At 35.2% G+C, this 27783-nt stretch overlaps 1 protein-coding gene across 10 annotated transcripts in view; it reads right to left on the bottom strand.

Annotated features, from left to right (window-relative positions):
* The window catches only part of CACNA2D1 (calcium voltage-gated channel auxiliary subunit alpha2delta 1), a 533324-nt gene that overhangs the window by 175901 nt on the left and 329640 nt on the right, over positions 1-27783 (bottom strand). For all 10 annotated transcript variants that reach the window (XM_055590113.1, XM_055590111.1, XM_055590110.1 and 7 more), the window contains exon 6: positions 15438-15567. In XM_055590113.1, the coding sequence (XP_055446088.1) occupies positions 15438-15567 (130 nt within the window). The remainder of the gene's footprint in view (positions 1-15437; positions 15568-27783) is intronic.

Here is a 27783-nt window from a genome sequence, read left to right as displayed (position 1 = left end):
AATAAACATGTTTTTCTATGAGTCAAAGAAACCCTGTGGCTTAGAACAGATGAAGATTAAATAGAGAAGTCATTTTCAGTTTGAAAGAGACCATCCTTATATATTCATTTCTTTTAAAAATAAAGTCTTTCGCCAATTCTCCTGGGGACTTATACTCTGTACCTAATAATAATGTTGATGCATTTTTTTATATAATGGGTAGTGACTACCAACAATCATATAACAAAGTACAGAAACAACAACTGGTCTTCACAGACCTGGCAGGATAGTAATGAGCCATTTCCTCAGTCATGTTCTAGTCTGGATGAATGTAAGATAAAAAAAGGCCCCACCATGAACTGCCTCACAGCTTCTAGTTGCTATGATTTGCAAGAAACAATTAAAAACAAAACGATTTTTATGTAAGACTGAAATAACCAGCAAGGACTGCAGTATTTTTTGTCATGTATTATTCATTAGGGTAAAATTGTATATGACTTGATTTGCTCTAATTACACAAATACTGACTAAATTCCATCTCAATGCAAGCATAACTCATAGCTCCATACTTTAAAAACCTGATCTTGTATCTTGTGACAAAATAGCTTTGAAATCTTTAAACCCATTTAGAATCTTTCTCTTTGAATAACTGGATTTTAGAAATATCTTTTAAATGCCTCTTTATCTCTAGGGAGAAATCTGAGTAAGATCTTATCCATGAAGCAAAATGCCAGATGATTAAAAAATTCTCATCTCAAATTCCAGACCTCTATTCTCTCTTCAGTTGTCAATCCCTTTTTAATTTGCAGCGAACAGTACTGTCAGTCTGTTTTGGAAGCTGTTCTAATTTAATATTTCATTATCTTTCTTCTTCAGCCTTTGAATGGCCTGTCACTTGTTATAGCCATCATAAAAAGCTAGCCAAGTAGACGTCTCATCTCCAGCTATCAATTTATAGAGATTTTGAATTGTGCACATGTCCTTTTTGATGTCTTCCATGTTCCCTTTTTAATATCTTTTTATAAACAATGAGACAATGGATTTTTATTTGTATTTTCCTCTAAACAAATTTTTAAAAAACAGCAATAATTTGACCTTTAACAAATCCCTGAATATCCTTATTCGGTAACAGATTTTAAAAAATTAACAGAAAAAATTTTCACAACTTCTGATAAAATATGAAAAATGAATAGAAAATAAGGAAGTTTAATAATCATATTATACAATATCTGAGGGCCCCCTTCCTTAGCAACAACACTGAGAAATATACTTCAGTTTCAAGAAATTACAGAAAGATCTGCGATTTTTCTTTAGTGAGTTATGGAGGGCTGGTACCTAAGTGACTTACACATGAACATTAATATTATTAGATAAAAAACACTGATGCAATACCAAGAGTAACCTTGTATGTTGACAGATTCTTGAAAAACTTTTCTGGACTCACCAAACAATCTTCATGAGGTTCCTAGGAATAAAAGACTTTCCAGTGGCCCTTTCTTAAATATTTATCCAAATACACAGCAGTACAGGAGAAACTTTGCAAAGAAAAATAGTAAAAACATACTGTAAAATATTAAGAATGATGCAACATTTTTTATCCAAATTTTGGCTGATTGGGTTGCATCTGCTAAGGCTGCCTTGCAGCATGAAGAATGCACTATTCTCTTATAGTACTGAGGAGACAAATCCAAAATGACACCCAAAGCCACAGAAACCAGTAGCAGAACATCCTCACATGGTATAGAGATATGTGTCTGCTGGTTTAAAGGAACTATGGAGAGGATGCCCACATAAGAGATTTCTAAATAACCCACACAATCTCTCCCCAAGAGAAAAAGTTAGTTTAAATTGTTTACCACATAACTACATCTACCTAGCCTTGCCAAAGCCAGCCAGCCAGATACCAACCATTCTCTGCCCTCCCTTCCCCTTAGCACTTCTACCTGGTGGGGGCAAAATCCATACAGCTAGGAAGCACCCCATCCCTTCCGCCTCTTTTCCACTGTCGGCTTCCGTTAGCCCTAACCTACGGTGCAGGGGGTGTAGAGCAGTAGGGGTTAATGATAAATCACATTTGGAACTAAGACTGTGTTTTTGCTTTTTATATACTGTATTTATATCTAAAAGTAACTGAGACCATCTTATTATCTGTTACCAGGAAAGTCATCTTTATCTAGTCATTTACTGAAAAAGTTTGAATCTAACAAAATAAAGTTAAATCTTTACAGGAAACTGCCTGGCACAGCTGGACAAGGTGACTCAAGGAGAAAACAAAATGAGTTGTAAATTTTATCAAAAGTATTGTGGCACTTGCCAATAATATAAAAATTTTTGGGTAGTGTTATTATTTGAATTAAATGAAATATACACTTATAGTATGTTACTGTTATACAGTAATAGAAATATTATCTTGAAATAATAGAAATATTATGAAAAATTATCAGTAAAATGAATTAAATTTTATTTATTTCTAGCTTATAGTATGTTAATGTTACACAGTAATATAAATATGAAAAATAATCAGTAAAATGACTTAAATTTTATTTATTTCTAGCATAATTTCTCTCTGTTTAAAGGTTAATAAGTACTAGGAATCTCCAAAGAGGAAGCTATACAACATTTCCCAAATTTGTTTGGCCAGCAAATCATTACCCCAATTAAGAATCCTGTTATAATTTCATTACGTATAACATAATTGAGAAAACATGGCATGGTTGAATGAACAGTGTCAATACATGATACAGAAGATGGATACAATCACCACGATAGATGTTTATATACAAGAACTGAGTCCATCTTGCAGTAGAAGCTATCACAAGGGCTAACTAATGTACCACTTTATTTTCAATAAGATCTAGGTTTTTTTATAGATCTTAAATATAATTGTGGTTTAAAATATCCTTCAAATTTCAAATAAGAGACTAGAATGCTTCACAAATTCAACCAGGGGAGAATATTACAATCACTTTGTAATGTACACAGGACAATGTTTACTGCACAGACAAGAAAAAACTTGTCAGAGTGACTCTGGCACCATTTTGGACACAGGATACATGATCAAATGAATGGACAGTCAGTCAAGTTGTTACAATATTCTTTTGCCCTCTCTTAAAAAATAACAAAACAAAACCACACCTCAGTAACTATAAATTTTAGGCTCTATATCTGCAGAGCCTATGGACCTATAAATTTAGGGAATTATAACTTAGGGAATGTTCCAAGAAAACAATCTAATTATTACTGCTATATATACTTAAAATTACAAATTAACTGTCTTTCCAATAAATAGGTAAGTCTATTCATCTATTGAGTTGGCAAGCATAAACTGATTTCCACAGCACAACTACTTCAAAGGGGAAGTATAGAAAATAAGATTCTAAATTAAAATGCCAAAAATTCTTTTGCAAATCCAAATTTAAACAGCCAAATACTTTAGATTTTAATGTATGTTTAGAAGTATGACATAACCAACTTAAATTTTCAGCTCATTATATATCAATTCAGTTTAGTCACTCAGTCATATCCGACACTTTGTGACCCCATGGACTGCAGCACGCCAGGCTTCCCTGTCCATCACCAACTCCCAGAGCTTACTCAAACTTATGTCCATCACGTTGGTGATGCCATCCAATCATCTCATCCTCTGTAATCCTCTTCTCCTGCCTTCAATCTTTTCCAGCATTAGGGTCTTTTCCAATGAGTTGGTTCTTCGCATCAGGTGGCCCAAGTATTGGAGTTTCAGCTTCAGCATCAGTCCTTGCAATGAATATTCAGAACTGATTTCCTTTAGGATTGACTGGCTGGATCTCCTTGCAGTCCAAGGGACTCTCAAGAGACTTCTCCAATACCGTTATTTTTATATAATATATATATAAACGAGTTTAAGCCTATTCCAATTTTTCCCTGGAAACAAAACTGTGTCTTAGCCAGCTTGGGTTGCCATAATAAAATAACACAGACTAGGTATTTTCTCTGAGTTCTAGAGGCTGACAAGTCCAAGATCAAAGTGAGTGCCAGTGTGGTTCCTGGTGAGAACTCTCTTTCAGGCCTGCAGACTGCTATCTTTCCAGCTGTCTCCTCACATGGCCTTTCCTGTGCAGGAATACCTCTTCTTATAAAACCACCAATCCTACCAGATTAGGGCCCCATCCTAATGACCTCATTTATCCTTGACTGCCCCCTAAAGACCCTATCCAAATATAGTCAGTCACCTCTGAGGGTTAGGACTCCAACATGTGAATCCATGTGGGACACAATTCAGTCCATAGCAATTTACAAGATCCATGAAACTGTTATTGCTAATTGGTCTGTTATTCTATAATTCTGAATGAATTAAAGGGCTAGTATCTGTAAGATCAGAAGATTCCTATATTCGTTGGCATTTGGGTTTACTTTTGGTCAATATTTTCCTATCAGAGAATGAATACTATATTGCATTTATAAGATGAATGTATTATAGAAACATCATTAGAGAAAAACAATGAAATGAAGTTCTAAGGGAAAGTTTGCACTTCATTTCATTGTTTTTCTCTAATGATGTTTCTATAATACATTCATCTTATAAATGCAATATACTTTTAAGTATGATCAGATTATTCTTGGAGAAGGCAATGGCATCCCATTCCAGTACTCCTGGCTGGAAAATCCCATGGACGGAGGAGCCTGGAAGGTTGCAGTCCATGGGGTCGCTAAGGGTCAGACACAACTGAGCAACTTCACTTTCACTTTTCACTTTCATGCATTGGAGAAGGAAATGGCAACCCACTGCAGTGTTCTTGCCTGGAGAATCCAGGGACGGAGGAGCCTGGTGGGCTGCTGTCTATGGGGTCACATAGAGTCGGACACGACTGAAGTGACTTAGCAGCAGCAGCAGCAATTATCCTATCCTAAAATTGTATTAGTACCTCATGTCTTCCCATGTTTCTATTATTTCATTGCTATACTCTTAATGAGAAGTGATGCTAGTTAATTAAGCTAAACCTTAAACACACACACACAGACACACACATACAGACACACACACACACAAGATGATCATTTTGTTAGAGAATAAATGGTACTTCTTAAAAGTGTCCTTTTTTTAGCCCTTACCAGATTTCTGGTTTCATGGCTTAGGATCATGGCTTTATGATTTAAATAGCATTTTTAAAGAAAAAAGAAAAGCTACTTTGTTAATATGATAACCATGATAATATTTTAAGGTCATTCATTTTTTTAGTCTTTATTTTTTTATTTAAATTTATTTATTTTAATTAGAGGCTACTTACTTTATAATATTGTATTGGTATTTTTTAGTCTTTAAACACACAGCTCTATAGCATGGAATGATGTATCACCCAGAATTTCAAAAACTTTATTTTTGGTAATTATCTGCTGAAAAAAATTAGCACAAAACAATTTAAATTAAATTAAACCAAAATCGTATTTGTAATAAATAAAAACAAGGACAACAAATACTCTAAAAACAAACCTGTATAGAAGTAGTGGGAATTTCTCAGCTCTCCTTAATCATCAGAGCAGTTTCTATCATTAGTAGGAGTATTTTGATAAGATTTTAATTAAAATGACTTCAATTAAAAATGAATGTAAATTTTTTTCCATTTCTTTAGTACTAAATTATATGAGATGTTCACTAAATCTACTGTGCCAACCATTTCATGATATATGTAAGTCAAATTATATTTTATACCTTAAAATTATATACTTCTGTATGCCAATTATATTTCAAACTGAAAATAAAATAGGTAAATGCTTAATTTGCATCAATTGATATAAAATATAAAAGCATTATTAGACATCTAAAGTACTCAATTATCAAGTCAGTTGTTTCCAGGCATTATTCTTTCATTGCTACTTTGCTTGGCAATGTTTTCATTGAATTTTTCATTATTATTCATAAAGTAAAACTGGCTTATGATTTTTTTCTTTTTTTCTGCTACATCTTTTTTTTATAATGAAGCGATGAGTTAATTAACTTTTCACATTTCTAGAAAAAAATTTAAAACTTGAAAGTATTTATTTGAAAATTTTATAGAAATGACTTAACATGAAGTACTTTCTTTGGCCATAAACTTGAATGTGTTTCCAATTTATTTTATGATTACTGAGATATTATTGAGTTGATCTGATTTTATTTTATAATAAATCGTCCACTCTTCTTACACATTATAGCACTTTACTGTAAAGTTTTCCCTAATGCCCTTTCATGGTTTTAATCTCCATTTTCTGGAGTTATACTTCTTACTTTTCATATTTTCTCTCATTATTCCAACAGCCTTGACAATCTCTTTTTAAAGCTTGTGATTTTATTGCTAAAGTACACTTAAACACATTTTGCTACTTGAAATTTTAAATGTATGTACTTATCAAACAAAGTTCAATTAAGCATAGTCACTAAATTCAGGCTAATCAGGTAAAAGTGAAAACTTTACAATATATGTTGTGAAAGATCTAGCATGTGGGAAAATCAGGGTAATTTCTAAACATGTTTGTTACCATCCCTCAGACGAACTGCTGCTACACTTCATAGTGCCCTAGTATTTTATTTTACATAGCAATGGAACCTAGTGTTGAAAAACAAACATATGACAATGCTGAAAAAAAAAAGGCAGTAAACTATTCCAGTATATTATCAATATTCTACATAATCTCTAAAACATTAATTAAAAGATAATAGTGTCACTGACAAATTGGAATTAGAAAGGAACTAATTCATTGAGGGTATAATCTAATTTGGTACTAACCTGTAATATCAAGAAAATTTATCAATACTTTTGTCCTTTTAATATCAGTTCTTATTTTATCTTAAGGTGATAATGAGAAATACAGATATCTACTTATATCTCATGATAAAAATTATTAAATATATAATAATACTTTCTGATAAGGAAAAAAGGTCAGGTATAAACTTTGTAGGGTTTCAGTATATTTGCTTAGTAGGCAATAGGTCAGGTATAAATTTTGTAGTGTTTCAGTATATTTGCTTAGTAATTATATATTTGCTACTAGTATATTTAATGAACATATACACAGACATACAGTATCTGTATCAGTGTAATTTTACATATTTTCCTTTACACTAGTTTGTATTTCATAAAATCATCATATTCTTATTTTAGTAAGAAAAATAAGCATTTTAATGTTATATTTGCCTCAAAAGCAATTGTAAAAATCATAAGACGTTTAACAGGAACATATATGTTATTCCAATCAAGATTCTGGAAGTGGAACAACCCTATTAACATTTTACTTCAAAGAAATAGATTATGCATTAATTCAAGATTATTTGTTTTTACAGAAAACAACAGCTAAAACACTACCATGCACATACCTATACATCAACAGTTACGAAGTTCAAAACTTGCCAGTACTGAGATGTGAATCCCAAACCAGAAGCCTATCACAGGAAATACACCAGGCAAGCCTGAAAAAAGCTCAGCAGTTTGCACCAATGAAAGGATATGTAAGGATTTATGTAATCAGGTAAAATGAAATATGTCTATATATTTTCCCTCTGTTTTTCTGTAGGATTACGATCCCGTTTCTAACTTATAACACTGAATGATGAGGAGGAAACTAACTTGCATGGAATTTATTTATCTCAAAAAGAAAATTTAAAAGTTGTGAAGAAAGACAGAAAAAAGGTCTTTTGATATTCTACTGAACTTGAATTAATTCACTACTCTTTAAAGACCTAAGGAAATTTATCTTAGTTTATTAGTTCTCAACTAAAAGTGCTTTTATAATGTTTATTTATGAGGATAAAATTTGTTTGCCACACTATTTTGAGATAATTAAGTTAACTGAATAGAATGTCTCCATCACATAAAATAAGAAGGAAAAATGTATATCTCAAAAGTATATTAGATTTACACAATTTTTTAAAATTAATTTATTTTTTAATTGAAGGATAATTGCTTTACAAAATTTTGTTCTTTTCTGTCAAACCTCAACATGAATCAACCATAGATATACATATATCCCCTCCCTTTCGAACCTCCCTCCCAATCCCACCCCTCTAGGTTGATACACAACCCCTGTTTGAGTTTCCTGAGCCATACAGCAAATTCCTGTTGGCTATTTATTTTACATATGGCAATGTAAATTTCCATATTACTCTTTCTATACATCTCATCCTCTCTTCCCTTCTCCCCAAGTCTGTAAGTCTATTCTTAATGTCCGTTTCTCCTTTGCCGCCCTGTAAATAAAAATCCACATATTTTAATAGGTATACTTTCTTGAGCTACAACCTTGGTCCAAGGTCCCATCATTCCTCCTCAATTCTTGCCTTTTATGTCTGTTCTCAACCAAGTATCCAGCATCTACCTTTTTATGAAAGTGTAATTCCTCATCCAAAAAACACCTCAGAGTTCCCTCTGTTATGGACTTAATCTCTATGTTTTCTCAAAACCTGTATGTTGAACACCCAATCTGCAATGCAACAGTATTAGTAAGTGGGGCCTCTGGGAGGTAATTAGGCATAGATGAGGTTATGAGGGTAGAACATTTGTAGTGGAATTAGTGTCTCACCTTCATAATCAGATTGCTGTCATATAAAAAGAGGAAAAAATATCAGATCTCACTCTCTCTGCATGTGCACAAAGAAGTAGTCATGTGAGCACACGGCAAGATGGGGGCCATCTATAAAACAGGAAGCTCTCTGTACCTCACCAGAAATCAAACCTGTCAGCAACTTAATCTTGGACTTCCAGTGCCCAAAACTATAAAAATAAATATCTATTATATAAGCCACTCTGTCTACAGCATTTTGTTAGAACAGTCCAAACAGACTAAAATAATCTCAAAATGAAAATCAAAGTCTTTTGCAATTATCCACAAGGCTGTATACAATGAGGCCTCTGCTGCTACACCTGCTCCTTTCCACCTGCTACCTCAGCTATGCCCACACTGGTCTTTAGGCTCTTTATGAACCTAGCAGGCTCAAGATCTTGGTGCTTTCTCTTCCCTCTGCCTGCAACAATATCTAGAGAATTTCAACTCTCATGCTCACCAACTACAGACTATGTTATCTTATCCACAAAGCCTTCCCTATCTCCATGTTTTACATATCAACTCCCCAACTCCTAACCCAGGAACTGCTTATGCTATGCTGTGCTTAGTTGCTCTGTCATGTCCAGGTCTTTCCACCACCAAGGACTGTAGCGCACCAGGCTTCTCTGTCCATGGGGATTCTCTAGGCAAGAATACCGGAGTGGGTTGCCATGCCCTTCTCCAGGGGATCTCCCCAACCCAGGGATCAAATCCAGGTCTCTCACATTGCATGCAGATTCTTAACTCTCTGGGTCACCAGGGAAGTCCAAGAATACTGGAGTGGGTAGCCTATCCCTTCTCTGGGAGAACTTTCTGACTCAGGAATCGAAACGGGGTCTCCTATATTACAGGCGGATTCTTAATCAGTTGAGCTACCAGGGAATAGGGAAGCCCAGGAACTGCATATAACCCTCCCTTATTTTATTTTTATCTCAAGCTTTTATTATGTTATAATATATTCCATTATTTAACTGTTTGTTTATTTTATGCCCTATCTCCATCACAATGTAAACTCCCTGAGTACAGGATTTTTTAATCTGTTTGTTTAGTGCTATATTTCCATTATAAACAGATTTTTAAAACAGCAGAAGTAAACTATAAGCATTCTCTAATTAAATAGTGCACATATCTTGAAATAGATTAGTTGCTTATGAAAGACTATCACACAAACAGCAAAAGCCTAGCAGCTTTCTCTTCTGTAATTTTTACACTAACATCATTTCACATACAGTAGTTATATTTTCTATGACAAAACAAATGAACATTAAGAGAGGCAAGATAGGAGTAGGGGGTTAAGAGATACAAACTAATATTTATAAAATAAATGAGCTACAGGATATATTGCACAGCATAGAGAATATAGGCAATATTTTATTATAACAATAAATGGAGTATAACCTTTAAAAAATTGTGAACCACTATGCTGTACATATGAAATTTATATAATACTGTACACAAACTATACCTCAATGTAAGAAAAGATAAATGAGAACACAGTATTAGTGATTATAGATAATTTAATTTATAAAAAGTATATTTGTTGAAGTATATGAGACCTCCAAGGATATTAATACAACCCCAGAAAATTCTCCTGTCTTCCTCAATCAAAATCATTGTATCTCTGTGACAGAAGTATGTTCATTTTTAAATTTCTAAAATAGAAATTATAAATTGCCTGCTGCTGCTGCTGCTAAGTCTCTTCAGTCGTGTCCGACTCTGTGCGACCCCAAAGACGGCCCACCAGGTTCCCCCGTCCCTAGGATTCTCCAGGCAAGAACATTGGAGTGGGTTGCCATTTCCTTCTCCAATGCATGAAAGTGAAAAGTGAAAGTGAAGTCGCTCAGTTGTGTCCGACCCTCAGCGACCCCATGGACTGCAGCCTACCAGGCTCCTCCATGGGATCTTCCAGGCAGGAGTACTGGAGTAGGGTGCCATTGCCTTCTAGTTTACCTCAAAAGGTAGTATAAGAACAAAAGTATCTAGTACCTGAAAGTTACATAAGTTGGAGCTCCCTATTGTTTTCTCGTAGTAATGTATAATTTTTACAACTATAATAATTCTGCAAATAAATATTAACATAAATTTCTAATGACAAATGACCAAAATAGTCTATAAAAGCATTCCTTATACTTGAATCAAAAATAATTAACACATTAATAAAGCTCTGTGATTAAAAAAATTGTCAGAATATTCAGCCCTTTCTATCAAGTTCACTATTTTTATACTGAAACAGATAAATGATTAAAAAATTAAGTGTAGTTTGGGTGCCCTCTAAAATAAGTTTTAACCAGTAAAATCCTCAAAACTAAAAGCTTTCAGATAACATTTTAATTAAATACACTGTTTGAAAACTTCAAATATATCATGGAGCAAAAGCAATCATATTGAATTCAAGGGAATTTCAAAAGTAATCACCTTTGGAAAATTAGAACACAAGATATCTTATGAGAATTCAGAGACACAAACTGTCTTTGAATGAAAGAAGAGGCTGTTCCCTTCAGTTAAGCCTTCAATTAAAGTATGCTTTTCCATTTATTAACTTCAGAATCTAGAATGATTCTGTGCATCTGATATGTTTTGATGAACTGCATGAAAAATGCCAGTAATTATTAAATTTTCAAGATCTTGTTGACATTTCTGATTTTACTCCTATGTCATTTACTCACATAGCTCATAACACCGGATATGAATTTTAAAGCGGTGCAGGCCAGGCAAGGTCAGAGACTTACTGATGAGATTTCAGCAAAAAAGGAGAAGCCAATATTTCTTCAAGATAAATAGGACTAAATACACAATCCAAAGACATAGCTTCTTTTTCTTTTTTAAATTATGCCATATACCAAAATTTCTTACAATTTCTGAAAACATATTTCAATATTCTTTCTTCCTGATTTTCAAAGTAATCAAAGTAATACTTGCCTCTGAGACTATTAAAATCATCCTTTGTAAATATCCACTAACAGTTTATTCTAAATTAGAAAGAGAAACATTTACAAAAAGTCAAAACTCTTCTATAGTATTTTAAAAGAAGGTATGTATATTATATGACATCAATATGAAAAAAGGATACTTGGATTTACTTTATGTGTCAATTTTATGTTTGTTCCAGCATAAAATAGATGAAGACATTAATGAATGTGACTTCAATGAAAAAAAAAAGAGCAAAAGAAATAAGAAAATGAAGATTCTCATGCAAAATCAGTATTTTACTAACTCCTGTGGAGTTAGATCTTGGCTCGCAAGTAATATGAGTCAAAATTAAGTCAAATGAAAACACTAGAAATTTTATCTATTACTGTACTTATAAAGTTTAGAATTAGAATTTATATGAAACTTGACTCCATTTTTTACCAGTGATGTGGACTTTCATTAAAGACTCAGTTTGAGTTTCCTCTTCAAAAATTTTTAACAAAGTTACAGTAATAAAATGAGACACTATAATTTACTGGTATATAATTTACTAGACTGGTGAATTAGGTTCTAATGATTTTAGGTTCTAATTACCTAGGGAAAATGCATTTTTCACTTATTTATTCAATATCACTTCATTGAAAAGTTAATCAAAGTTATTTTGCTTTTCTATTCCCTGGATAACCTACTCCTAAAGAGATACCTTTCTCCTCTCTATTTTCAGCCTTTTAATAGTTTAACAACAACAAATCTCTCTACTATAAGCAAGGCAAGCAGAACAGGTTGGTGGGGAAGCAAGTTGAAAAGCAATATGAAAAATCCCATTTGGATTATTTCATTAGTTTGTGTTTGCATTTAAATACATATTTTATAAGACTATGCCCCAAACTGTTAGTCATGATTAGCTTTGGGAGGTGTTATTGTTTGAGACCTTTATTTTCTATTTTAAACATGCATGCAATATTAACATTTCTTCTACTGTGGTAACACAGCTTTTAGAAAAAGAAATTTTTTTTTTTTAAATGTGTGAGGTTGCTGTAGCCCAGAGTAGGCTGCTCCAAGATATACCTCAGTAGCATATTGATTATTCTGAATTAAGAGTTATGTGAGAAATAGCCAATGGAAAATAAAGTATAAAAAAATACAACCATGTCTCTCTTACCCTCTAAAAGTAGGAAATACATCTTCCACATGAAGGTATGCACTCCTATCAGCAGAGGTAAGGAATTCAAAGCTAAGCGAGCTGTACAAACATATGTTGTTACTTCGTTAGTCAGCTACCCCAAGCACAAGCTGCCTTGTCTTATCTCTTCACATGTTGTTTGTTTGTCTAAAAATGATATGTAATTGGCCTGCTTTGGACACTGTGAGGGTACCATTTTTATGATTTGGTCTGCTCTGATCTGTCGTCTCTGACTCTGCAGCCTCATGGACTATATCCTGCCAGGCTCCTCTGCCCCTGGGATTCTCCAGCAAGAATACTGGAGTGGCTTCCCATTTCCCACTCCAGGTGATCTTCCCAACCCAGGCATCAAACTCGTGTCCCCTGTGTCTCCTGCATTGGCAGGCAGATTCTTTACCACTGGCACCACTCATACGTGCAAACTGATTTTAAATTAATCTATTAATCTGTCTTCTGTCAATTTTAGACCAGCCAAAAAAACTCAAGAAGAACTGGGGAAGAGGGAGATCTCTCTCTCCCTGGACAAAGTTCTATTACCCTTCCTCAAGAATTTAATGGAAAGTTTGAGAATATCTGGATAATCACTATTGGCAACAAAACAGAAACATGATCATGAAAGTCTGCTAACAAATTAAAAACACTCAAGCTGGCCTCATGTTTGTTCAACACAGTAATATAGACCAGACAACAGTGACATGATGACCACAGAGTATCAACATAAAAATGCTTTGACTCAGAAATTGTATATCCAACCAGTTTGTTCTTCTAAAGTGAATTCACAAGAAAGATATAATTTTAGAGTAATAAGATTATTATTTTGCTGACATACCCAAAAATCAACAGGTGATAATTATGTCTAATAAAGTGGATGAAACATTATTTTTAAAAAAACGAGAAACACAACCATACAGCTCAGTATTATCTGATAATTGTTGTCATAAGTTGTAAAATTTAATTGCAAACATCAAAAATATTCTTGAAAAAAGAATGCAGCAAAGTAAAAACAAAAAAATATAAAAATCCAACCTGGATCCTAGTAATTTCTAAAAGGACTTAGAATCAATACAGCTAAGTTGTAAAGAAATGAAATTATGTAACTACTTACACATACCATATTGTTCCTATCATACAGCAAAATCATATGTTCAATATTTTTAAAGAAATGACATGATGAAAACATGTACTTTTTAAAATATTAAAAAGGTGAAACAAAACAAATGAATAAAATAAAACAGAAGATGAGATTTATATTATGAGATTAGTCAGGCATGCACTTAAAAATTCCCTTTTAATCAACAATCTCAGAGTGAATCCAGAAAACAAAAGCTAATTTCTTGTATTCGTCCTGTACTTAATTCTTTCGTCTAAACAAACTTTAGTCTTCCCTGTAGCTCCAACAGGAAAGAATCTGCCTGCAATGCAGGAGACCCGGGTTTGATCCCCAGTTCGGGAAAATCCTCTGGAGACGAGAATGGCAATGCGCTCCAGTATTCTTGCCTGGAGAATCCCATGGACAGAGGAGCCTGGTGGGCTACAGTCTGTGGGATCGCAAAGAGTTGGACACAACTGATTGACTAACACTACTACTAAATAAACTTCATTTGTAATTAGTCATAACAGCAAACATTTATATAATGCTTACTTTGAGTTTGGCACTACTGTGGAAACTCAAGTATATTAACTTACTTTATTCTCAAATGAACTTTTGGGCTAGTAATTTTATCCCCATTTTACAGGTGCAAAAAATGCTTGCCCAGAAAGTTAATAAATTTGCCCAAGGAAATACTGCTAAAATTTAGGTTTGAAATTTAACTTAATCTAGGCTGTCTGCATCCAGAATCCAGGCAATTATGTGTACACTCTGGACACTCAATACATTTTACAGTGTTTTTAGTTAAGGGGACTATTAGAAACACACTTTTAAAAATCTCAAGTGGTTCTTTCTCCTTACCATTTACTTATGTGAAAGGCAGATACAAGCAGGAAGGGTAGGAACCGGTTAGAAAAGGATAACATGTAAAACCAGAGTTGTGACTGGGCAAAGACTCTGCTTTCTGGGTCACAGCTCATCTTCTATGCGATTACGTTGCCCTCAGGAGAATTCCTAGTTAGAACTGTCAGGCTCTGCCCTTATTAGCACATAGGGTGTCCAAGGAATATCACTGCCATAAGCTTCCTCTCCTGTATCTTCCTACAAACGTACTCCCCTCCTTTCCTTGCAGTGAAGCCTTCTCACTCAATTTGAAGTTTTTCTTTTTCTTTAGAGTATCATTTATTCCTTTACCCAACCCTTTTCTACCTTGAGTTCACAGTAAACTAAGAGGGAGGTATTTTCACATCGTAGGGTAAGGCAGAGATCAGAGAGCGAGAAAGATAAGTAAAACACAGTAAGTTGTGGTAAGAACTGGAGAGTCTACAATGCACATTGCTCTTTCTTTACCAGTTTGGTGTCCTTGTAAAAATATTTGTGTGCACTAATACTACATAGTTTTAATTTTTTATAAATGCATGTATTACTTGGAAGTTATTGATACCAACTGGAAAGGCAGAATTATTTGTTAAAAGAGGAGGACACCACCATGGCTACAGGCTCTCCTGCAATTATTCACATAGTGAGGCCCGATGACAATATACTGCTCATGGAAATTAGGTTTCTTCTTTTGCATAAATCAGAGTTTATCATAGACTCTTAAATAACATGTAAATAAGAGCATCAAGTTTGCTCCCCCTTTTTTTTTTTTTTTTTCAAAAATAAGATACATAAGATAGATTAAGAACATGGTATTCCAAGAGTTGTTCACATCCTTTTACTTACAGCCCTCATAGATGTCAGTGGGAATATGAACGGCTGCATGCTGATAGGATATTTGTCGCCCAAAATTAGCATCATCGATAAAAACAGGTTTTATCCTCTGGCTGCCTGGTTCACTATCATTCTTTTCTGGCTATAAAGAAAAGACAGACAATAAAGAGAATATTACAATGTATCCTAACACAGATAGTCTCACATTCACTTCTTCATTTGCCAAATGCATATTCTTGTAAGAATATTTTAAAATATTCCCATGATAATATCAGACACCACAAATTTCCATTCAGCCACTAACATTCACATTGTATCTTTATGATAGGATTCACATTATAACCTAACTTCTCTCCTAGTTTCCTCAACATTGGAGTCACCCAGGAACATCCTGAGAGGACCAGAGCTTTCCCATGTACAGCACTTATTAAAATGTACACTTAAAGAATAGAATACAACCAAATTAAAAGTTCCCCCTTGAAATAAATTCACCACTTATGCTACAACTTTATATAATTCTTAATTTGACAACTAATCTTACACATGAACACAAAAAATAATAGCAATGAAGGATTATTTTGGCATAGTCCCTTGATTTTTGCATGCTTTCCATGTGTATCAATTTTTGCTTTAAAAAAGGAAAGTACAAATGCTCAGAAAGAAGAGATCCATTGTAACTCTAAGTACAAATGAATCCTAACTTCAACCAAGTTGTCTCCTGAGGTAGGAGCAAAGATTCAATCAATATTGATTCAAGAAAATCCCACAGAGTTTAAGGTTGAAGATTAATTTTCTACCTATTTGAACTATGCTTCTGATTATTAAATTACCCTGGCAAGGTAATTCAGTTTCTCCTCTGGCAAGTAACTAACAATCTCACTCATTTATCCAAAATGCATATCTGTAAATGTATTCCACTTTCCTAAGGTAATTTCCACAAAACAAAACTGAAAAAAGAACTGCAACATTTGACTATTTTACAGCATACTGCAGTAATACAACTGATAAACAAGAGAAAGAACTTAAGTGGACAATCTCATAAGGGTGGTACGATGTGGCAAAAACAAACTTTACAAAGAAGTGATAGTGTCCAGCTTTCTAGATGGCTCTGAGAATTTGGACAACCAGATAACCCATTAGTATCCCAAGATATTTTAATTCTCTCACACACACACACACACATATACACACTTCCTTGTTTCCCTAGGAAAGTTGCAACATGGGAAAGATTATTTAGACACAAATATTAGCAAAAGGGCTTTAAAAAAATCAATGATTTCTAAAGCTGCAAGTCCAACTCATTATTATGTAATGAAATCAATTTAACAGGTCATGACCAAATTATTTTTCAAATGAAACAATGTTGAAGAAGACATGAAAATATACTCTCTATAATAAGGAGAAGGACTATATTTGGCAACTGTGGTTTAGTTAGATATGATTCTGTGTGTACGTGTGCACATCTGGGTATATGTCATTCGGACTGTAAAATTTGTCATCGATAAGCAGAGTTAAAGAAGGATCATTATTTTTAATCCATGTGAAAGCAACAAAGATATAAGTGCCCCTCTAGTAACAAACTGAATATACAAAATAATGAAACAGCAGTGCTGAAAGTCTAAAATTTGACAAAAAGCCTACATGCAGAAATTACTAACTCATATTATTTTCTAAAGCAAAGGTTAGGTGTGTGTAGTGTTAAGGATAAGAAGAAAGAAAGAATGATAAGGCAAAGAAGCACCACAGAACAAAACACTTAACCTAACACATCTACCATGATTCCAACTGTTAATAAAGAAAAGAATAAAAATAATAACTGGGACTTGGTCCTGGATTCAGTCATGAATTTTCTTATAATTTAAAATTCATCCTCTATTCTATGATTCTCTATGGGCACAATTGACTTGAATAAGAGGAGGGAAAATTAAAATAAACTACTTCCATTAATAATATGAATGTAAAGCAGGTCTCACCAAATAAATGATGTCATTATGCTTCTCCACTGCAAACATTCTAAATTAGTAAAAAGCCTCAATATTTATTTTAAAGCAGAGGCTTCTAACAGTTTAGTCCTTGAAGAAGCAGTATCACCAACCACTGAAGCATTTTAGAATGCAAGTCAGAGGTTCCACCCTAGGCCCAGTCAATCAGAAATGTCAGGAAAATGTCAGTCGCTCAATCGTGCCTGACTCTTTGCGACCCCATGGACTGCAGCCCACAAGGCTCCTCAGTCCATGAGATTTTCCAGGCAAGGATACTGGAGTGGGTTGCCATTTCCTTCTCCAGGGGATCTTCCCAACCTAGTGATCGAACCCAGGTCTCCTGCATTGCAGGCAGATTCCTTACTGACTGAGCTACAAGAGAAGCCCCAATGTCAGGAAGGGGACCAGCAATTCAGTAATTCAACAAACCCTCCAGGTGATCGTGATACACATTAAAACTGCAAGTTCACTGCTTTAAAATATCAATAGTTTAAATTAGACACACAATTTTTTTTCATTAAAAAATTAGAATTGACTAGTAATAAGCATATTAACGGATGTCTCAATTTTTCTACCCTCCACAGGGCAGAATCACTGTTTTATTATTACTGAATAACAGACGCATGCACATAGCAATATGGCCAGTAATATTTGTCAAAGGATATTTGAAAAGCAAACAGTCCCTGCAGATTCTATAAGGGTTGGCTGCAACTTAAAATAAGTTGAGGTAGTAATACTCTTCTACTCTTCCATTAAGGAAATAACAAAGCACATTGGCACATCAAAACTCTGAGATAAGCTCCACTAAAGAAAATAATATTTACCCTCAGTGTTCTCAAGCTCATGTGATGCTGATTGTTTGTTTTTTTTCATATAAAACCTATTACAAACCACATACTTACAAAAAACCATGGAAAGGCTTGGTACTCTTGCCTGGAAAATCCCATGGACAGAGGGGCCTGGTAGGCTGCAGTCCATGGGGTTGCGAAGAGTAGGACACGACTGAGCAACTTCACTTTCACTTTTCACTTTCATGCATTGGAGAAGGAAATGGCAACCCACTCCAGTGTTCTTGCCTGGAGAATCCCAGGGACGGGGGAGCCTGGTGAGCTGCTGTCTATGGGGTCGCACAGAGTCAGACATGACGGAAGCGACTTAGCAGCAGCAGTGAAGGGGTTAAATGAATGGGTTCTTGTGTACCAAAACAAGTTTTTCAAAAACCAAAGACTATAGACTTATATAAAATTCTACAATGTCTATATGTGTATATTTTAAAACTTCCACCTCCAAATACATCCTTTTCTTTTTTACAACTACTTAATAGATATTATTTACAATAGGGCCTTGCCACTTTCTCAATATAGATATTTTTGATTCTTGAAATTTTTTGTCACTGTTGTATTCCCAATATCAAATAAAATTTTGGATACATAATGTGCCTCTAGGCATATTATCACCTAATGAAAATAATAATCATAGATGTATGATATTTACAGTAGACTTTCATAGAGACACCAAGACTAAAAGGCTGCTCTATGCTGACATGTTGTTATCAGCTCTATGGATTAAAGATAAGACTGGCTCTGTAACCACTATTCACCACTGGAATCTAAGCATTAAGGCTGGTTACCAGTTCTGACTGATATACAGGAAAGCCTCCCTTTCAGTAAATCACTTGCATCAATAAGCTGTGGGGATTCATCAGGGCAGCTGCAGCTGCCCATGCCCAGTTAATGAATAATGAATAGAGAGAAAAAGATGCTGAGCCTTCAGCCAGGTATAATTTTTCTGGTCAGGGTGTTAGGTCACGCTGAACTGTAAACAATGAATTCAGTTATGATGCAATATGAACACCGTCCAGTCTCCTGAGTTAATTGGTTTAAGCTGCTGTTTTTCTCCTTGAGGACGCTAGGAGTCAAAGATGCACTGAGTAAATGAATAGAACTGAACTGGAAATATGAGTTGGATGACACTGAATATATGACACTAAAATGATACTAAGGATTTTGATATAATATTTGTACATATGCTCTATTGAATCCCAACAACAAGAAAACAAAACAAAACAAAAATTATAAAGAAATGAATAGCATATTATCCCCAGAAAAAAAAAAAGAGTTCAGCTAATCACGTCTGATGAACAAATAAAAGTTTTCTTCTAAATTCAGAAGATTTCTCCAGGTCGTCAAGTAGTTAAAATTTTTAACTCCTTAGATTTACTCTATGGAAAAACTATAAAATGGATTCCTCAGAGGCAATTTACTCAATATATTAAGAAAAGAATGTTTCACAGTTAATATAAAAGATACAATAACATTAGTGGTCAGAAGAAACTTGAATGAATAATTCTATTTCTTAAAATTAGATGCACTGTTAAGTCTCCATGTGTTCTTCTACTACAATTATGATAAATAAAATAGAAGAAACAGTCTGGAATAACCTGACTTTGGTGGCAGGGAAAACAGTAAGCAACTGAAACTGTACAATAACACAGGGGAAAAGTTTAAAAACACATAGGGGATATTAAAGCAAAAAATACATACATTTTATAAATATGATGAAATGATTCAAAGATAAATACAAATATGAAACATAACATTGAACTAAACTGTCAAAAAGGGATAGTGATCACTGTAGTAACTTGCATATTAAAATTTAAAAGCAAAAATAGGCATTTTCAAATAAAATATAAAGAGGATGAGATGGCTGGATGGCATCACTGACTCGATGGACGTGAGTCTGGGTGAACTCCGGGAGTTGGTGATGGACAGGGAGGCCTGGTGTGCTGCGGTTCATGGGGTCGCAAAGAGTCGGACACGACTGTGAGACTGATCTGATCTGATACTGAGGTTGCTGATGAAAATTACAATGATAACGTTTTGTGCTTAGTCGCTCAGTCATGTCCGACTCTTTATGACCCCAAGACTGTAGCCCATTAGGCTCCTCTGTCCAAGGGAATTCTGGCAAGAATACTGGAGTGGGTTGCCAAGCCCTCCTCCAGGGGATCTTCCCAACCCAAGGATCAAGCCCAGGTCTCCCGCAGTGCAGGTGGATTCTTTACCATCTGAGCTGCTAGGGAAACCGATAACATTAAGTAGGAATACAGGATCTGAGGATATTCTCAAAATGAAACTGATGAATTTTTATTGATAGTTTGCACGCTGGATGAATGCTTGTGACTCACCCATCCAGGACCTAGCCCACAGTGAGCATGAAGGCCATCACAACCATGGTACAGGAAAGTGTTATGAAAAGAGCTGGAAGCTGATGTAAACTCCGTGAGCAGTATAAATTTGCAAATTATCAGCATTAGAAAGGAATGTAATACTCTAAAACATATACATATCTATTCTATATATAAATATGTAACCTAAATGTTAGGGAGTGACAGAGAGGGTATTTTCTCTACTAAGGGACTGTGAAATGGTTTCTTACATATGAAAAGCACTGTGTGATTTCAAATAGTCTAAAAGTTCAATATAGCACTCCCACTGGAAAGCACGTAGTGGTATATAATGCAGGCCAATCTATTTCTTAAAAAATTAAAAGCAAATTTTTATATTGTGAAGATTATGACAGACAAACATACTTAAAAAAAAAATACTTTCAGGGCAAAATAAGTTTAAAAAAATTGGTAGGGTAGACCAGATGTTATCCTTGACATCTGAGGCAAAGACTAACACCTTACAACTAATGTACACAGAGCCCAGACTCCAGGAAACCAAAACCCTACCATATTTATAAAGAAATGAAAACCTCTCAATGGCTCACAGACTCCAAACGACCTACTTCTGGCCTGACTCTTCATCCACGTCCCCTGCCCTGTCCTCCTTGATCATCGTGTTCTTGCTGCCCTGGCCTGTTTTCCTGCTCCTCACACACATCATGCTCCTCCTGGTTTAAGGTCCTTGTGCTTGTTGTTCCCATTGCCTGGTATGCTGTTTCCTGGTCTTTTTTAATAGTATCAGATTATTCTTCGGATCTCAGCTGAAAAATACTCTTTTGGAGATTTTCCCATCTAAATTACTGCCCATAGAATCATGGAAATATTACATCACATTTATCACCTTAAGAGCAATGTAGATGTGACTGACTTTACGGAATTTCACATTAAGATTTGTCAAAGATTCATTAATGCAAAATTTAAGTCATATCCTAAGATATAACCTCAGGCTATATCTTAACATGGACAGAATTTGGACAGATGGATAGATGGCAAGACAACCCTTTCAAGATAAAGAGTATAAAATAATAGTTGTGTATAAAATGTCAAAAAAAGGATAAAGAGTGGTTACATAACTGCTTTGGTGCAGTTGCCTCTATTTCCATTCTGTCTTACATAGATTGTACCAAATTTGACTTTAGAAGCAATAATTCTACCACATTTTATTTTCAGATATCTTTTAAAAATCAAATTTGCAACAAAGCTCATTCAATGATCAGAATTCTCTGAATTAAAATCAGAAATTTGTCATCAACAAATTGATATTCGAAATGGTGTTTAAGGACTTATGGATGTGTAAGAATGTTCAGTTCAGTTTGGTTCAGGCGCTCAGTCATGTCCAACTCTTTCCAACGTCATGGACTTCAGCGCGCCAGGCTTCCCTGTCCATCACCAACTCCCAGAGCTTACTCAAACTCATGTCCTTTGATTCAGTGATGCCATCCAACCATCTCACCCTCTGTCATCCCCTTCTCTTCCTGCCTTCAATCTTTTCCAGCATCAGGGTCTTTTCAAATGAGTCAGTTCTTCGCATCAGGTGGCCAGAGTACTGGAGCCTCAGCTTCAGCATCAGTCCTTCCAATGAATATTCAGGACTGATCTCCTTTAGGATGGACTGGTTGGATCTCCTTGCAGTCCAAGGGACTCTCACAAGTCTTCTCCAACACCACAGTTCAAAAGCATCAATTCTTGGACGCTTAGCTTTCTTTATAGTCCAACTCTCACATCCATACATGACTACTGGAGAAACCATAGCTTTGACTGGATGGTGGACTTTTATTGGCAATGTGTCTGCTTTTTAATACGTTGTCTAGGTTGGTCACAGATTTTCTTCCAAGGAGCAAGCGCCTTTTAAGAATGTCACCAGCCATTTCATCTGTCCCACGTTTGCTGTCTCACTACACGAAAATATAATCACCACGAGGGCCAGAGAACTCATTGACATTGTTCAGTTGTGGCCCTAGCACCTGGCAAATTGTTTAGAACTGTATCTGCTTGCCCTATTTATACTATTTGTTCAGTGAATAAATCAACTTGAATCTATATTTCTTACTCCCCAAATTCATGCTTTTTCTACTTCCATCTGAAGAAAGAACAAACACTGGAAGCAGCCCAGTAAATTGACAGACAGCACCTAAGTCAGGAATTCAGCTTCTCATTCTCATTCCAATTCTTTGTGTTCTTGCTATGGCTCCTCAGGGTTTTTTGTTGGTGTGGGGTTTTTGTTGGTGTTTTTTTGTTTCTCTTTTTAAAGAAACAGGGGAAAATAAGATTTGTAAGGCTATTTCTGGCTCTGAAAATTATAATTCTGAAATCTATGAACTTTAACTTAAAGTGAATTGTTTCCAACCTTTCTTTTCCTAAATGTCATGTAACTAAAAAAACATGTAAATGATGGAAGGTGGGTATAAATAAGCATTTACCAAAGGAGTCTCTTGGTTTCCAAACCCCTTGGTCCTGAGAATTTTCATTTTATTTTATGATAATGCATTCACAACATAGTATAGATATCAATCAGTCAAAAAGACATTGTGTAGGTGAACATAGCTTAGAACATTAGCTGGGCTTTTCACTTCAATTTCACAAGTAGAATTACTTCAATTACTTCTCTCAAGTGACAACCAAGACTTTTTCTCTGTGAAGAACTTAAATAAAACTTAATATACCATGTGTCCATGGTCCCCAAAAGAATTCATAGGAAGGGTGGAAAAAAACATTCGAACTTACAGTTACACCCATTTCGAGTAAATAAGATAAGAAAAATTAAATTTTATTAATATTTACTAAATGGAGTGACATTAGCACTCCATCTACTCTGGCCTTACTAAATGTATGTGAGTTGGTCTCAAGTCATCAGTCACCCTCCAGGTACAACAGGAGAAAGGAGAGCTTACTTCCTACAAAGTCACTTTCAGTGCACACTTTATGTGTTAATCACATCACAACAAACTGTGGAAAATTCTTCAAGAGCTGGGAATACCAGACCACATGATCTGCCTCTTGAGAAATCTGTATGAAGGTCAGGAAGCAACAGTTAATACTGGACATGGAACAACAGACTGGTTCCAAATAGGAAAAGGAGTACGTCAAGGCTGTATATTGTCACCCTGCTTGTTGAACTTCTATGCTGAGTACATCATGAGAAACGCTGGGCAGGATGAAGCACAAGCTGGAATCAAGATGCTGGGAGAAATATCAATAACCTCAGATATACAGATGATATCACCTTTATGGCAGAAAGTGAAGAAGAACTAAAGAGCCTCTGGATGAAAGTGAAAGTGGAGAGTGAAAAAGTTGGCTTAAAGCTCAACATTCAGAAAACAAAGATCATGGCATGTGGTCCCATCACTTCATGGCAAATAGATGGGGAAACAGTAGAAAAGGTGACATTTTATTTTGGGGGGTTAAAATCACTGCAGATGGTGACTGTAGCCATGAAATTAAAAGATGCTTACTCCTTGGAAGAAAAGTTATGACTAACCTAGACAGCATAATTAAAAGCAGAGATATTACTTTGCCAACAAAAGTCCATCTAGTCAAGGCTATGGGAGAAGGCAATGGCAACCCACTCCAGTACTCTTGCCTGGAAAATCCCATGGACGGAGGAGCCTGGTAGGCTACAGTCCATGGGGTCTCAAAGAGTTGGACACGAGTGAGCGACTTCACTTTTGCTTTTCACTTTCATGCATTGGAGAAGGAAATGGCAACCCACTCCAGTGTTCTTGCCTGGAGAATCCCAGGGACAGGGGAGCCTGGTGGGCTGCGGTCTATGGGGTCACACAGAGTCGGACATGACTGAAGTGACTTAGCAACAGCAGCAGCAGTCAAGGCTATGGTTTTCCCAGTAGTCATTTATGGATGTGAGAGTTGGACTACAAAGAAAGCTGAGCACCGAAGAAATGATGCTTTTGAACTGTGGCATTGGAGAAGACTCTTGAGAGTCCCTTGGATGGCAAGGAGATCCAACCAGTCCATCCTAAAGGAGATCAGTCCTGAATATTCATTGGAAGCACTATGTTGAAGCTGAAACTCCAATACTTTGGCCTCCTGATGCAAAGAACTGACTCATTTGAAAAGACCCTGATGCTGGGAAAGATTGAAGGCAGGAGGAAAAGGGGACGACAGAGGATGAGATGGTTGGATAGCATCATCAAATCAAAGGACATGAGTTTGAGTAAGCTCCGGGAGTTGGTCATGGACAGGGAGGCCTGGCGTGCTGCAGTCCGTGGGGTAGCAACAAGTCGGACATGACTGACTGAATTGAACTGATGTGTAAATTTACTTACTATTTTCTTAGCTACAACGTACTCCATATGTGCTACCAGCTGTAATTAATAATGACTGAAGTTGAAATTCTAGTAATGGAAGTTGCACTGAACAAAAAGGGAATGACAGAGATGATGCTTCCATTGCCAGCACTAGCTCTTCTTACTGTGCTTCATTACCAGATAGAAAAGTGATTCAATTAATTCAACCAGTAAACTAGTCAAAAAAGCTAACATTATCAAGAAGATTATTATAAATATGGGTTTAGATTTCTTAGTACTATATTGGTAACAAATCCCTGTGTTCATATGGCCTGCTGAGGCATTTCCAGTGGTAATATAAAGTCATCATAATCAAAGGCATTTAGCAAGTAAGTATCTAGATAAAACTTTTTGCTTTTTTCTGGCAATTCCTACTGTGAAATGCCACTTAAACCAACACTTCATAAAACTTCAGTTATCTTAAAAATTTGGAAATCGCTTGGGAGGTTTCTCAGCATATCATTTCAGGTGTGTTTGTGTGTGTGTGTTTACATATAATTTATAAGTAAATAGGTGATCTTTTTAAACTGATACGTATATGCAAGCAAGAAAAGGTTGAAGATATCATTCAAAGCAATCCGGTCCCCATAATTATTTACCCAATGTTGTACATAGGGTGAATAGATAATGTCTACATAATACCACCAAATTTTCCAAACTTAATTCAGTGAGTTCTAAATAAATACACCATACACTACCTTCTGTAAAGGAAGAATATGACATGTGGAATCTGAAAGAGAATTATGCATGCCACCACTCCAAAGCAACTTAGGACCAATGTTTTAAGTATCCGTGCAAAACCAGCACATGCACAAATGTACAAAGCCTTACAAAAATATTAAACCAGACTCAATTTTTGGAAGAAGGCACCAAAAACACATGGCACTATTCCTACAAGAAATAGAATCTGAAATAATCTTCCTTATTATCAGTCTTAACAGTTCCCCCTCCCTTGAATTCTAATAAGGCTATATTTCACACAAAGGTGCATGCATTAATTTTAAGGTGTTCATGGAAAATATCACTGGGAAGGATGGATCAGATCAGTGAAGATTTCTGATTTAAAGTCTAACCATCTTTTTTAATCACAGAGATTTTATTTTACCTACTTGCAAGTCACTGTTAATAACAGTCAAGGATGAAGCTGGCTGGATAAATAGAAGCCATATACATCAAAATTAAATATGGAAAGAATGATGGATAGGTATAATACATTAAAATTTTAAATCAAAACCATCTTCAAAAATTTTAATTGAAAATCTTGATTTATAACAGCTCCATCACAGGGTCCTTCCTGTGCACCGCGGATGCCCGTGGCATATGCAGGGCAGCACAGCACAGTGACGTGGCTCCTGCTGTGGGTCACTCTGACTGCACTTCATTCAATTCTCTGCTCTTCCAAATACACATATGTGATAGGGGACAAGTCACTTCAGCTCACTAAATTTTACTGGACTTTTCTGAAAATTATTTAAATAATAGTATGTGCCACAAAAGATGAGTGTGAATGATAACATTACCTACAAAGCATTTATTTCCTAGTTTAGAGTAAGTATGTGCATGCATGTTGTCACTTCAGTCATGCCCACTCTTTGCAACCCTATGGACTGTAGACCACCAGGCTGTTCTGTCCATGGGATTCTCAAGACAAGAATACTAGAGAGAGGTGCCATGCCTTCCCCCAGGGGATCTTCCCAACCCAGGGATGAAACTCAGTTTCTTATGCGTCTTACACTTGCAGGCGGATTCTTTACCACTAGCACCACTTGGGAAGTCCATTAAGCTAACATATGTTTGAGTGACTATTATTTTATATATATTATATAATACAATTATAACTATTATTATAATCTAATCCAAACAAACAGCATTGAAAATATTCAAACCATTTATTTTGGATTCACACAGAAAAAAGGCAACTCTGATTATACCATTTATTTTACTAAAGCAATTAATATTCTATCTCTATACTATCTCCTATGAGGATTCAACAATAATCATTAGCAGAGCCTCAAATAAAGGCCACATACTATCAGATAATTTTAAAAAAAGAGAGAGAGAAACGTAGACTTTGATTCCTTCTTTAATAATTAGAACATATTCCATCACTGTTTGATACATACTGCTTTTGATTCATTCTAGAAGCAGACTGGTATTTCTATAAAATAAAATGAATGATTGGCCTTTTAAAAAGACATTTAGAAAGAACATTAGGTTGGGATTAATTTTAATGTAGACAAGGCCAGTAAGAAAATAAATAGCAACATAAATATGCAAGGGAATTCAGCAGACTAGCCAAATGTCCCAGATAGGTCACATTTTTAATGTAATCAATAAAATAAAATGTAGCAAATAAATCAACCTAATTTATTGACATGGGAATTCTGGGTTGAATTTATTTCATTTGGATTTCAGTCCAAAACATAGATCTTCGAATTAGGTTAATAAGGGTTTGCAATGATCTGCTTTCTCTTTGCTTGCTTTGGGATTTAAGAAAATAGTGCTGCATGCTAGCACAACTCAAACCTTCTGCAGAATCTACTTCACTAAACCTTTAGGAAAGTTAAGGATTTACTGGGACAGATGTCTCTAAGAACCTAAATAAACTTCAAAACTAAGGAGAGGGCAGTTCCTCATTGGTATAGTGGTATCTCACCCATCAAAACTAAGGAGAACCTGAATGTGGAATTTCATAACTAATTGTTGCATGGTTAGCTATTTTCCATTTTATTTAGACATTTAATTATCTTTTCTAATCGGGATACATACCACTCACAAGGACTTTACAACAAATTTCTGCATTGCAGTCACATGCATTTCTAAATGTGTTTTAGAGGACTCTATTT

This window comes from Bubalus kerabau, chromosome 8 (genome assembly GCF_029407905.1).
Source record: "Bubalus kerabau isolate K-KA32 ecotype Philippines breed swamp buffalo chromosome 8, PCC_UOA_SB_1v2, whole genome shotgun sequence".
Lineage (NCBI taxonomy): Eukaryota > Metazoa > Chordata > Mammalia > Artiodactyla > Bovidae > Bubalus > Bubalus kerabau.
The sequence above is the reverse complement of the archived record's forward strand: the minus strand, read 5'-3'. Positions and strand labels throughout refer to the sequence as shown.